Genomic DNA, 13,658 nt, shown 5'->3' on the forward strand with positions numbered 1-13,658 from the left:
TTTAAAATAAAAAATAAGCAATGCAGTCTACAAACAGTCTAAACAACCCAATTAAAAGGCAAAGAATTTTAAATGAGTCAATATCACAACAATCAACTACCTGCTCCATAAAAAAAACATATTTTAAATATGTACAAACATAAATGGGGAGCCGGGGATATAGCTCAGCAGCACAAACACCGGCCTGGCAAGTGCAAGGTCCTGAGTTTGATTCCTGGTACAAACAAAAAACATAAAAAGGCTAAGAAGAAAGAGAAAGATAAACCATACCAATACTAATCAAAGAAAACAACATATATTAATGTCAAACAGCCTATATTTAAGAGGAAAGAACATTAGCAGGGGTAACAAATCATTTTACAATGACAAAGAAATAAATTCATTAAAAGGAAATAATCCCAACGTTTATGTACCTAATAAGAGAGTGTCAAACTACAAAAGCCAGATCTAACAGAACTGCACAACACAAGTTTGCAATGATTGCTGTTGATTTTGTATCGTCTCTTTCAATTAATCCGTAGGAAATAAAAACATTAAATATATAGAAGATTGGAACAACCAACTTGTCCTTAACAACAGTCATAAAGCACTACAAACCAAAGCAGCACAATACTTATTCTTTTCAAGTGTACATCAAACATTCAACAAAATAGATCATGATCTGAGCAATAAAATAAGTCTCAATACAGTTCTTTTGTTTATTTTGTTTGTTTTGGAGACAGGATCTCCCTATGCAGTTCAGACTGGCCCTGAACTCACTATATAGCCTAGGCTGGCCTGGAACTTACAGTGATCCTCCTGCCTCAGCCTCCCAAGTGCCAGAATTACAAGCATGTGCCACCATGCCAGGGTCAATAAAATTTAAACAACTCAAATCATACCAACTTATGTTCTCTGACTGTAATGGAATTAAATTATAAATGATCTAAGAAGAATAGCTCTAGAAAGTTTTCAAATATTTGAAGATTAAAAACCACACGTCAGGGCTGGGGATATAGCATAAGCACCTGCTTAGCAAATGCAAGGTCCTGAGTTTGATTCGCAGTACAAAAAAAATAAAAATAAAAATAAAAAAATAAAAACCACACTTCAGAATAATCCATGGATCAAAGATGTAATCAGAAGAAAAACTAGAATTTTTTAAGTTTGATGAATATATAAATGCAACATACTGAAATGCTACTCAAATAGGAGTTAGGAGAAAATGTACAGCACTGAGCACTTATATTAGAAGAGTCTCAAACCAAGTTCCATTTTAGGAAACTAGAAAAAGAAGAGCAAATGAAACCAAAGTAGGGAAAAGAACAAAAGTAATAATAATCAATGAAATGAAAAGTAGGAAAATGTTCAAGAAAAATCAATAACACTAAAAGCAAGTACTTCGAGAAGATCAATAAATCAGAACTGGACAGGCTAATCAGGAAAAAAATAGAGGATAAAAATTGCCAATATTTATTTTTTATACCTGTAAATTCAATAGCCTGGATGAAATGGATTCGTTCTTTAAAAGATACAATCTGCCAAACCTCTTACAAGAGGAAATATACAACCTCAGTAATTATCCAAAGGAGTTACAAATGTGTATCTATACAAAAAGACTGCATACAGTTGGTTATATAGCAGCTTTATTCCTAACTGCCAAAATCTGGAAGCCCCCAAGAATCCCTTCAGTAGGTACATAACTGCGGTACAACCAGTTATGTACCTACTATGGAATATTAATCAGTGCTATAAAGCAGCCAGGAAGCCATGGAAACACATGGAGGAACCTTAACTGCATATTGTTAAGTGAAAGAATTCAATATAGAAGGGCTCCATGCTGTATGATTCCAAGTCTGCTCTTTTGAAAAGAGCAAATCTACAATCAGTAGTTGCCAGCGTATGAGAAAACAAGCTAAAATCTTGGAGGAAATATTTGCAGAAGACACGTAGCAGTTGCCAAGGAGAGGAGGGATGAATAGGTGGAGCGTAAGAGGAATTATAAGGAAATGAAAATGTATGATACTTATAATGGTGAGTACACATCTCTCTACACTTGTCCAAAGCCCTAGGACACGTATGAAGTGTGAACCCCAGTTTAAATTATTGGACTTTGGTGATTATGAGGAGTTGATGCAGGTTCATTAGTTGTAACAAATACACCCTTCTGGTGGAGGCTGTTAGTAATGGGGAAAGCTATTTAGTACGAGGAAGGACCATCTGTGAAAGCTCTGTATCTTCCTTTAATTTGACTCGGAACCTAAAATGGCATTGAAAAAGTCTTATTTTAAAATACAAAAGGGCAAATATTTAAGAATCAGGCATTTCATCAAAGGAATGAATAGAGAGTGTGCAAGAGGGGGTTAACACAGCAGGCTGGAGACTTCTATCCTTAGAAGGAACCTATTCCAAGTTTGGCCCTTGGCTAGCATCTACTCACTAAGATGACAGACATTCTTTATGACCTCCATGCAAACCCTGCATGTGCATTCACACTCTGCCTATGTCTTTTCATTTATACACTGGCTGTGTATACTCACTGGGTTACTCTCAAAAAGCTTGGCCATGAGAACAGTTAGATGCTAAGTCCCATGAACCCTTCTAGTGAATCTACAAACATAAACATCATCTTGGGGACCCCCAGCTCAGAAGGCAAGCATATAAAAAGAACATCACAATGTGAAAATACATATAAATGCCACAATGAAGCACATAATGCTCAGAATGGCTAAAATTTAAAAAAGCTAACCATTTCAGGGCTTAACAGGATAGTTGGTAGGAATGTAACCACCATTTGAGGATTTCTTTACATGTTAAACATACACCTGCCATGTGACGCAGCCATTCCAATCCTAGACACATATCCAAGAGAAATGAAAACAAAAGTCCATAAAAAGACCTACAAAGGTCCATAGGAGGATTATTTATAGTTGTCAAAAATTGCAAACAGCCAGGTATGGTGGTGCACGCCTGTAATCCCAGCACTCAGGAGGCTGAGGCAGGAAGATGGTTGCGAGTTTGAGACCAGCCTGGGCTACAAAGTGAGCTCAAGGCCAGCGTGAACTGCATAGCAAGACCCTGTCTCAAAAAGACAAAAAAAAAATTGCAAATACAATATCCACCAACCATTGAATGAATAATCAGATTCTGATATAGTCATATAATGAAGATACTACTTAGCAATTCTAAGACATGATCTATGGATACAAGTTAAAATATGAATGAATCTCAGAATGATTATGAGTGCAAGAAGCCAAATGAATTAAAAAACATGTATACTTCATGATTTTGTTTACATAATATTTTAATAAATGCAGACAAATACATGGTGACAGAAAGCAAATCAGGACCACTATATATATATCAAATAACAAACTTTAAATATATGCAGTTTATTTTACCTCCATAACTCTCAATTATTACTCAGTAGAGTTGATTTTTTAAAATACATATGGTAGTGAACAAATATATAAACATTTAAAATAAAAGCTGTGCAGGGGTGAAACGGAATTCCTGAGACCTCCCAAGTCTGAGCACTTCGGGCTGGAAATGGGATCAAAACTGCCGCTACAAACCCCGAACACCAACAATCTCATCACTGTTCTCATTACAGTAACTGAGTGATGGCAAGCATCTCGCTGACATCAAAACTTCACAAACACTCCCATGTACGCGGTGAATTTCTACGGTCTTTGGCTGCATTGGAGTAAACCTTTCAATCTTGGAAAATCCTGCTGATAGCAACAGCAGAGAAAAAGCAACACTGAAAGATACTCTGAGGTTGCAAAAGCCTCCCTACAAGTTCTTGGAACAGAGAAATTCATGTGAATTAGGAGTCCCAATACTTACCGCCCCTTTGCAGTAGAGCCTGAGCTGCCCCGCGGGGGTCCGGACAATTACTGACATCCTTTTTCTATCGCTAGCACAATACAAAAATTAGCATTAGTTTCTATTTTCTTCAGTATATGACACAACCAAAGTAAAAAAGTTTCCAGTTAAAGTCTTAGGCTGAAAATTAGTGAAGAGGCTGACATTGTTTCTTCAGTTGCTAGTCTACATTTCTTCATCTAGTTCCTTAAACCAGGATTCTAATTATCAATCTACATGTCCTTCTACGACTACTATTTCTAGTTATGATATTTTTATTTGATGGAAATTTGATTGTGTCTGTCTGTCTGTCTCTCTCTGGGATTGTAGGTGACTATCTCCCAACAGCAAGAGGTTACACAAGAGATCTTATTTTCAGAGGAGGAGAAGAAAAAGGCAGAGGAATCCCTCACTTCAAATGAGATTAGGGAGATGTATAAAATGTGGGAAACAGTGCAAAATTTGGCAGAAAAGTACCAAGTAAATATGGCTCCAGTACTGCGAGCCGTGAATCTGTTTAACAACAGTGCATTGTCACACTTCTGCAAAATCCTCAGAAGGAAGCATAAGCAAGCGTCATTGGATAGCTTCTTTGTTAAAGTTGCAAGAGAAGATAAAGATTCCACGGAGCCAATAGCACTGATTCTCTTAGGGGTAGCCACCCATCACAATAATCCTCCTTGTTGTCTCCCTTGCACCAACCATGAAGGTTTTCAAAGGTAAGTGCAGGTTCATCTGCTTATTTTTCTTTACATTTTGTGTTTTTTCAACTATTCTGTATTATATTACAGTATTGTGATAATTTTATATGAATATTTTTGGGTTGTGGAAAAAATCATTTGAGTCTCCATTACATATTTCTCCTGAGGAAATTTGCTTTGATATGCAAATGCTGTAATGGTTGATACATTGTGCCAACTTGAGAAGTTTAGAAGCTTAAGTAAGTGACTCAGCAGTTCTACATCCTAGGGTGTAGAGGACATGGCCTGATGCGGCTGTCTATGTTCTATGATGTTATGATGGTTGATTCACTGTGTCAATCTGAGAAGCTGAGAAGCTTAACTAAGTGACTCGGCAGGGCACCAGGGTCCTCGCTTTGTAAATATCCTCAACCTCTGCAATAGGAGGGCATGGAGACGGTCTGAGTGCTACCCCCACCCTAGGGCGGGTAGCCTGCTTACAATATAAGGGAGGAAAAAAGGCTTGCTCTTCAGCTTTTTGCTCTTGTTGTCTTCCACTACCACAAACTATCTCCTGTGCCATGCCACCCTGTTTTGGAACCAGCTGAATATGAACTGAAACCTCCACAAACTATGAGCTAGATAAACCTTTCCTTCCTTAATTTTGGGCATCAGATATTTTGTCTCAGCAATGAGAGAAAAGCAACTAACCAAATACTTTGGATTACAAGCATTTTTCCCTAATGAATTAAGGTCACAAACCAAGGTTTTACTCTCTATATAAAATATATCATCTATACTATACAATATATTATTATATTTCTATTAGTCATACATAATATATGATTATTATATATATAATATGTGTATAATATCAGATTGTTTACCATGTATTACCCCCAAATTATATTATATATGTAACATATAGACATTATATTACTACTATATACTTATTATATGTATTTATTATATATTTATATATAAATTATATATAATATATATTATGTAGTGCACATTCTATCATATGTATTACATTACATAAAGTATATATCAATATATAATATCACAGGGCTGAGGATGCAGCTCAGTGGTAGAGTGTTTGCCTAGCATGGGTTCAACTTCCAACACTGAAAAAAGAAAACAACATATACATAATATATATACAAAATACACAATTAAAAACTACAAAGGAAGGAGAGGAGCTGCCTGGGCTCTGTGTCCTGTGGAGTCCTCACACCTCTATTGGGTAGAGCTTGCTGTCCTCACTCGGCTACACAGAGACGTTAAACTGCTGGCTCAGTGGGTGTCAGAGAGTTTTTAAATCTGTAGTTTTCTTTCAAGGGTTTTTTGTCTGGGTTTTTTGTCCTCTTGTGTTTACTGTTGGAGTCAGAATTTTAACTCCTTGCTATTATTCTTGGCTCAGCAGCCCAAGGAGTCTAAAGATCTCCCACCTCCACTGGCCTTGCACACAGCTGAGCTGACCACCTGCTTTGTCCTTGTGGTGATCCCCCACCCGAGCCCTCGAATGGCTCTGCAAGGCCTGCAAACACGTTTCAAAGGACCCCCTCCAATAACCTCCAGACCTCCCCTATACATATAATAACCACCACCTCCCCTGCTCTTCCTCAGATCCCACACTCTTGCACAATCTGAGCTCCACCACTCCAGAAGATCCTCTCCCCAAATCCATGTCCTCCATGGCCACTTTCTGAGCCATGTGTCCCACCCCCAGGTCCCATATCCACCTGCTGAAACTGCACCTGCCCTTCGAAGATGCAGCTTCCTCTGGAAAACCTTCCCCAAACTCCTCAATCAGAAATAACTGTGGAACACTACGTGGCTATAATAAAGAATGACGTATTCTCATCCGCGACAGTTTGGATGGAACTGCAGGCAGTTATGTTAAGAGGAATAAGCCAGGGACAGAGAGATAAGTGTGCATGGTGATTACCGGAGGCCAGGAGGATAGTGGGAAGGGAGGGATGGGAAAAGGTATCCACGGACACTGAATCAGAGTCAGGAGTAACAAGTTCTAGTGTGCGGTTGCAGAGTAGGCGTCTATAGACAACAATAACATCTCACATTTCAAAAGCTAGAAGAAAGGATTTTGAATGTGTTCACCCAAAAAAATGACAGATGCCTGAGGAGACAGACATATTTAACCCTGCTTTACACATTGTACAATGCATACATGTACTGAAGTGTTCCAGGATGCCCCATTCTCCGTACACTGGAGATAGTCATCTACTTAGGTCCTACTGGACTGTGTCTAAAAGCCCTTTCCATACTAACTGTGTCTCCCAGTAGACCAGCAGCCAGTCAGGGGAAGGCACCCGCCTTCATCGTGACACCAACCTTCACACTCTAGCACAACTCTTATTACTGCAGAAAAAGAGATACTCAGCTGTCCCATACCTTGTTTAGCAGAAAGGTAGCAATAACTTCTCCAACTGAAAAATTGAAGGCACAATTTAAAAGCATGGGGGAGTACACGGGGTGCCAGGCAAGTAAAAGATACATTAACCTCTAACCTACATTGAAGCTGCTAATTTTATCTTCTTTTATTTTACTTTTTAAAAGTTTTTAATTTTTCACACTGCTGGGAAAAGGGACCACTGTGCTACATCTCCAGACCTTTTATTTTATTAATTACTTAATTTTGAGATATAGTCTTTAAATTGAAATTGTGCTCCTCCTGCCTCAGCCTCCAGAGTAGCTGAAATTACAGGTGTGCACCACCATGACCAGCTCGGTATCAGTTTTTATTTTCATGGTCAAGTCTCTGTTAGATCAGTTGTGGAAACACTGCTGGGGAATACACGAACTCATAAAAGAGTGGCTTACCTAGAAAACTCCAGGATATTAAGGACTTCAAAAGTGTATTCTTCTCCCAGCTATCGGTAGACAAGACAAGAAATTATTATTCGAGGGAAAAAGTATTTATCTGGCAAAATAATTCACTCCTCAAGTCATAAATAAACTGTACCTCTCCAAATACGTATCATTTTCAAAACAGAAATGCTCTTGCAAGTCTGAAGAGGTGGAGCCCTCCTCTGGGGAGAGCATTATTTACAACCTGTGCTCTGTTAATTTGCACTGACCAAATGAAGTCCTTAGCTCTCAGCTAATTTGAAGGGACGGACAACCCTAGGAAGCAGTATGCTATGTAGAAAATTTTCCAGTAACGACGAGTTCTTTTTTTACTTTTATTACCGCTGTAGCCCCTCGACTTCTGCTAACCAAGGTCAATTTATCCCCAAACCTACCAGCTCCCAGCACCACAAATGTGCCCCTGCAGAACTTTAAGTCATGTCGCAGTTGTCCATGTGCCAGATACAAGGGACATAACGATGAATTCATCAGCCCCTTTACCGAGAATCCAAGGTCTAATAAAGATCCCCAACCGTCACAGTATTACTAGAACAAAGTCAACGTCTCGGTTAACATTTTGCGTTGCTTCCATTTTCCCCCTATAAAATCAGACACTTGTGGTGAATGGTTATCGAAACAGAAAACAAGAAATATATAAACTAAAATGAAAAAGCAGTAAAATACCAGCCAAAAAAGTTTAAATCATGTTAATTTTTATGAGAAAACATAGATCTGATGATGTTCAGTCCTTAAAAAAGCTGATTTGAATTGCGTACTTTCTCTGTGCCTGATACTAGGTACTTTCTAGGGACTTTCTACAAATTCATTCTTCACATTCTCGCCAAGACCCTTAACATGCACAGTAATAAAATGGGCAAATGTACAGAGGTAAAGGAAGGCCACTGAGAGTAATGACTGCAAAGGCTTCAGGCCAGGCAGGGGCCCCAGGGGCTCCCGGGCGCCCACTCTGAGTTACGGTGCGCCTGTCACCGCCCCAAAAAGCAGGTGCATGGAGCCCGTTGGAGATAGCGGGATCCTACTCACGGCTTCTATGGTGACAGCATGCGGTGTTCTCATAGTGAAGACAAAGCCAAGGTTTTTTGCTCCTTTCACTAACGCGGCTTCATCTGTCAATAAATAATCCATATTAATAAGGGTTGAGCGTATGTGTTAACACTGAATTTAATTTAATTCAGATTTACATTCTCCAGCACTAAAATACTGTGTCGGTTTTTAAACTTGGCTTCTTTGATCTAAAAGTTGTTATGTGTCCTTCTCGGTACCAGAAAATGTTCGCGAAAGAGGAAACTGGGTTAAATAAGGCCTCTTTCATTGGGGCCTTGATGGCAGATTCACCTTAGCCATTACCAGTCCTAGTAAGTTTGTTTGTTTTTGGGGGCACTAATAGCACTCACATAAAATGCGGTAGGGCCTTAACTCTACCTCTGCTTTATTCCAGGTTATAACTCAACAGTCTGCTGGGGCCCAGGTTTGCGGAGCCCACCCTCGGCTCCCTATGACAGTCTCCGGGGCAAGGACAGGGAGCTGCAGAGTTGCCCTGCCTGGGAGAGCCCCGTGAAGAGGAAAGGCAGGGCCAACCAGGGCAGCGCGGAAGCACCACCCGCAGCAGGCCCGAGTTGCTGTGTGCTCCGCACATCGTACCTACCTGGGGAGGAGGCGTGGTAGATCATGTTATTTCCATCTCTCTCAGGAAAAACTGTGTGGCACATGCATAACAGGAAAAAAAATTCCTTTATGTATTCTTCTGTGGGCTAGAAAAAGTCACAGAGGTAGTGAGTCTCCTGGCACACCAGCCGCGTGAGAGTGCGCTGCAATTTGTACCAAGTGAAGTTTGACCTCCAGAACACACAGAGTTGGGCGCTGGAAGAAAAACAGGCCACACACTCAAAATGGGTCTGGGGGGCTTTGAGTTAAGGAGGGTGGAGGAGGTGGGGGAGACCTCAGAGCGCCAGGTAGCCCTGGCTCTGTACCTCCATGGAGAGATGGGATCTCCCAGAGGTGGAGCAAACAAATAAGGGCCCTGACAGAGAGAAGAGGCGTCTAGTTTAGAGAGCTGGCCAGGGAATAACACTTGAGCATGATGTTTAAATTAAGATCCAGACAAACAGCTGCTTGTACAGTCATGGTTATGGTGGCACCCACCGGACATGGAAACCGCACATTCAAAGGCCCTGAGGCAAGGATCGGCTTTGTGCGTTTGGGAAGCCTCCAGACAAATGTGGCTTTCCCGCCTTGAGCAAAGGAACAATGGCACAGCAGGAGGTTTGAAAGACGCGCATGTTAATGTATTTCAATTCACTCTCAAGTGGGGTGCCAGGCCTCAGAAGGGTTTGAAGCAAAGGAAGGGCACGTAGGTAGATGTAGGCTTTAAGAGATCTGTGTTCAGAGGATGGAGACTTCAAGTCATGTGGAGCAATGTGTTGGGATAGATCAGTGAGGACACTGACGGCACAAAATACAGCAAAACCGAATAGTGGGAGAGCAGACAGACTTCACAAAGACTGCTGAGAGGTCTTGCATAATGTTTAAACTTGCTCTTACTAATAAATTCAGTGCTTAGCTCATAAAACGAGTACAAATATACCCTCGGAATCCTACCGATTATAAAGGAGGTTTTTTTAAAACTCCCTTCTTTGGTTTAGGGGGCTACACCCTTTAGGAAATTACATGGCATTACTGTGCCAACTTAAGGTAAAAATAACACACTCACGTGGCCATTCTTAATGTTCGCCAATAATGCGGGGTCGTCCAGCTCACAGGAAGATGACTGACTACAAAGAGGAACAGAGAAAATTACTTTTGACAAAAAGTTCCCAGTGGTGGGACTGGGGATGTAGCTCAGCGGCACAGCGCCTGCCTGACAAGCACAAGGTCGTGAGTTCGATTCCCGCTATGGGAAGAAAAAACAAAAAAACAAAAAAGAAACAAGAAGTTCTCAGTGGTACTAAGTATCAAAGGCTGAAAGGTAAATGCATGTTCTCATCTTCTGTTTTCAGGAAGACCATAGGTAAGAGTTCATAGTGCCATAGCAAATATTTACAGTTGTGCGGAGTGACAGAGGGTCTCATGCCTGCAGCCACGAGACGGCATTAGAAAGTGTCTGACCTGCTGAAACTAGGTGGAAATCTGAAATCCAAAATCCTCCCAAATCCAAAGCTTTTTCAGCGCCAACCTGATGCCGTGTGTAGAAAATTCCACACCCTGAAACTTTCCTTCCTGTACAAAATTATTTAAAATATTGTATCCATAATAGTTAAGAGCATTAAAGTTCTAGTGTTCTTTAGCACAGCATAATGACTATAGCTGACAATCGTTTATTGTGTATTTCAAAATAGCTTCAAGAGAGGATTTTCAATGTTCTCAGCAAAAAACGAAATGATAAATCTTTCAAGTAGTGGATATGGGGCTGGGGATTTAGCTCAGCGGCACAGCACCTGCCTGGCAAGCGCAAGGTCATGAGTTAGATTCCTGGTACCGGAAAAAAACAAAAACAAAACAAAACAAAAGAAACAAACAAGTAGTGGATATGCCAGTTACCCATATTTGATCATTACACACTGTTTACAAGTAATTAAAAGATTATTCTATGGCACATAAGTACATATAATTATTACTTATCGATCAGACACCTAAAAGGTTTGTAGAATTATCTTCAGACTATGTGTATAAATTGTATACGAAAAAATATAAGTGATTTTCATTTTAGACCTGGGTCCGATATCTCATTACAAACATGCAAATAGCCCCAACTCAAAAGAGCCTGGAATCTGAAACATATCAAGTCCCAGGCATTTCAGATAAGGGATACGCAGTCTGTAGTTATGAACAATTTGAGACAGAGGCACTGCAAATACGATAGACGACAGGCAGGATTCTAGAATCTCTGAAAACCACACCAGAACATCTGAAACGAGGGGGTGCAACCTGTCACTCAAAAATCAACTGCAATGAAAGGGGACGAAGGCAAAGTGAAGAAGAAAGCTGTCTCCACCTGAGGTTTCTTTTAATTCTATATTTAGTTTTAATTTTTATCAATACATGCTTTCAGTATGTAACAATGACATTCCCTGTGGGGAACTGGTATTGCACGTAACACGTCTTAATTCTTTTTCACCCCTTCCTTCCTGCTTTAACCTCACGTCCTGCCCTAATCATCAATCTGAGTGATTAGGGAAAATGAGGAAGGAAATGTATCACAGAACGGTCAATATGACATGACTTAGGAACTCTAACTGTGTATAAAAACGGATATAAATCATATTTTTAACAGCCAATTTTCACTTACGCTATATTAAGTTTAAACCTCACTCTGCAGTGTTAGGAATTCAGATACATCTTGGAGTAAATAAAAGTTAATAAATAAAAGTTAATTTCTTCTAAGGAAAAAGAAAGGAAAGGGAACTTCTGGAAAAGCTTGGCAGTGAAAACACTTACCCGTAAGGTATACCCGCGATGGTGCACTTCTTAAAGGTCATAACGTTGCAAGTGAGAGTTCCTGTCTTATCAGAGAATAAATATTTCACCTAGACAAAGGAAAAGTAAACGTGAATAACCATATATGTTTAAAATGCATTTGTAGAGAAAAGACAAGATATTCTTTCTCTCTAAATCATCAAATTCTATGAGTTTTTACAAAGCAAGAAACTCAGTCTATAAGAATTCTATCTTTAATATGTATACTTCATTTGAAGGCTAGCCTATGTCTTAAACTGGGGGTGAAATTATACACCAATATGCAAAGTAAACATTAAAGCATCAATTGAAATGCATCAAAAGAGTCCAAATTCATTTTCTTGCCATAAAAAAATCATCAAAGATGTACAGAAAACATTAAGTAGATATGTAAATAGTCAGATGAAAACAAAACAAGGTGCTGGGGATATAGCTCAGTGGCACAAGCGCGTGCCTGGCAAGTTGGAGGTCATGAGTTCAATTGCCAGTACCGAAAAAGAAAAGAAAACAAACTCAAAGCCATTTTAATCACAGTCACAACTACAATGCTCATTTCTAAGTAAAACTGGACGATCATTTCTTTCAAATAATGCAAAGCAATAGAGTTAAACACTTTTAAGATCTTTGTATTATTTGAGAGAAATGTTGGTTAACTTTAGATTTTATTTAAAAATATAAACGAAAAATAATAATATATACTACATACACCTAGACCTGCAAAAGTATATTTAGATAATGTATTCTTTTAAAAAGAATATCAGGGATGGAAAAAATACAGTAAATGACAATAAAGAGCAAGCAGGAATAGTAATATTATAAACAGGTAAGTTATGCAGAAATATTATAGGCAGTCACACAGGGCTAGGCTCTCCACCAAGTCAGTGCAGAGGATGAGAATGCATTGCAACTGTGGCTAAAGGCCCATCTGCAAAGACCAACATAGAGACAGAATGACCAGGCCTACTTGTCTCCCAAAGGGATAGCAATACATTAAAGATTATACACACCCAGTCCAATAAAGTCTAGATAGACACCAGTCACCTAGTGGGTGACCAGGACCTCTTGATCCACCCCTTCCTAAAAAGGTCTTTGTTCTTTCCACATACACTTGCCATGTGACCTGCTTCCCCATTAAATCAAAACTACTAAGCAGTTACACCAATGATCTTACTGGTTGATCATAGTTTTGACCCATATGTTACCCACCCAGTGATTTTGCTCTATAAAACTTCTTCTAAGAAATAGGGTCTGTGGCAACTCACTTTTGAGTCCCCTACAGTCTCTCAGGAGCCATTTCTCTCAATAAATTTTTCCTACACTGGTTGTACCTTAAAATTCATTCTTCAATTTTTGGAAACACAAACTCAGCATATCTCACATCTAGCAGATTGGGGGTTATATTTTCTCCTGTATCAGTAATATTAGTAACAAAGCAGAAATTAAAATTCAAAGAACAAAACATGTTAAAGAGAAATACAAAGTAGTGATGAAATGCATTTACAAAAAAAAGATATGAAAACTAAGAACTTGTATCAACCAAGCAAAACCTAAGTAAATACTGTACACAAAACAAGATAACTTGGGAAAAGAAAATAATACTTAGAGATTCAGAGTACTTTTATAGAATTTCATATTCTTTTTTTATTTTAAAAATAAAAGGAGGAAAATATTAACAGACAGTTGACATTTTACAAAATAGCAAAGGAACAGTACAGACAGTACAGAGTTACAAACAGAGTGGTAGGGAATTAACAATGCTTGTTGTATTGTATATTAATATCTTCAAAG

General features: G+C 39.1%; 1 protein-coding gene across 4 annotated transcripts in view; it reads right to left on the bottom strand.

Annotated features, from left to right (window-relative positions):
* The window catches only part of LOC102025027 (phospholipid-transporting ATPase IB-like), a 216,397-nt gene that overhangs the window by 111,764 nt on the left and 90,975 nt on the right, over nucleotides 1–13,658 (bottom strand). For all 4 annotated transcript variants that reach the window (XM_005406339.1, XM_005406337.1, XM_005406340.1 and 1 more), the window contains 6 exons: nucleotides 11,853–11,941; nucleotides 10,129–10,189; nucleotides 9,064–9,169; nucleotides 8,442–8,524; nucleotides 7,371–7,420; nucleotides 3,829–3,898 (listed from right to left, as the gene is read on the bottom strand). In XM_005406339.1, coding sequence (XP_005406396.1) covers nucleotides 3,829–3,898; nucleotides 7,371–7,420; nucleotides 8,442–8,524; nucleotides 9,064–9,169; nucleotides 10,129–10,189; nucleotides 11,853–11,941 — 459 coding nt within the window. The remainder of the gene's footprint in view (nucleotides 1–3,828; nucleotides 3,899–7,370; nucleotides 7,421–8,441; nucleotides 8,525–9,063; nucleotides 9,170–10,128; nucleotides 10,190–11,852; nucleotides 11,942–13,658) is intronic.

This window comes from Chinchilla lanigera, unplaced genomic scaffold, assembly GCF_000276665.1.
Source record: "Chinchilla lanigera isolate Chin_1 unplaced genomic scaffold, ChiLan1.0 scaffold00096, whole genome shotgun sequence".
NCBI classification, from domain to species: domain Eukaryota; kingdom Metazoa; phylum Chordata; class Mammalia; order Rodentia; family Chinchillidae; genus Chinchilla; species Chinchilla lanigera.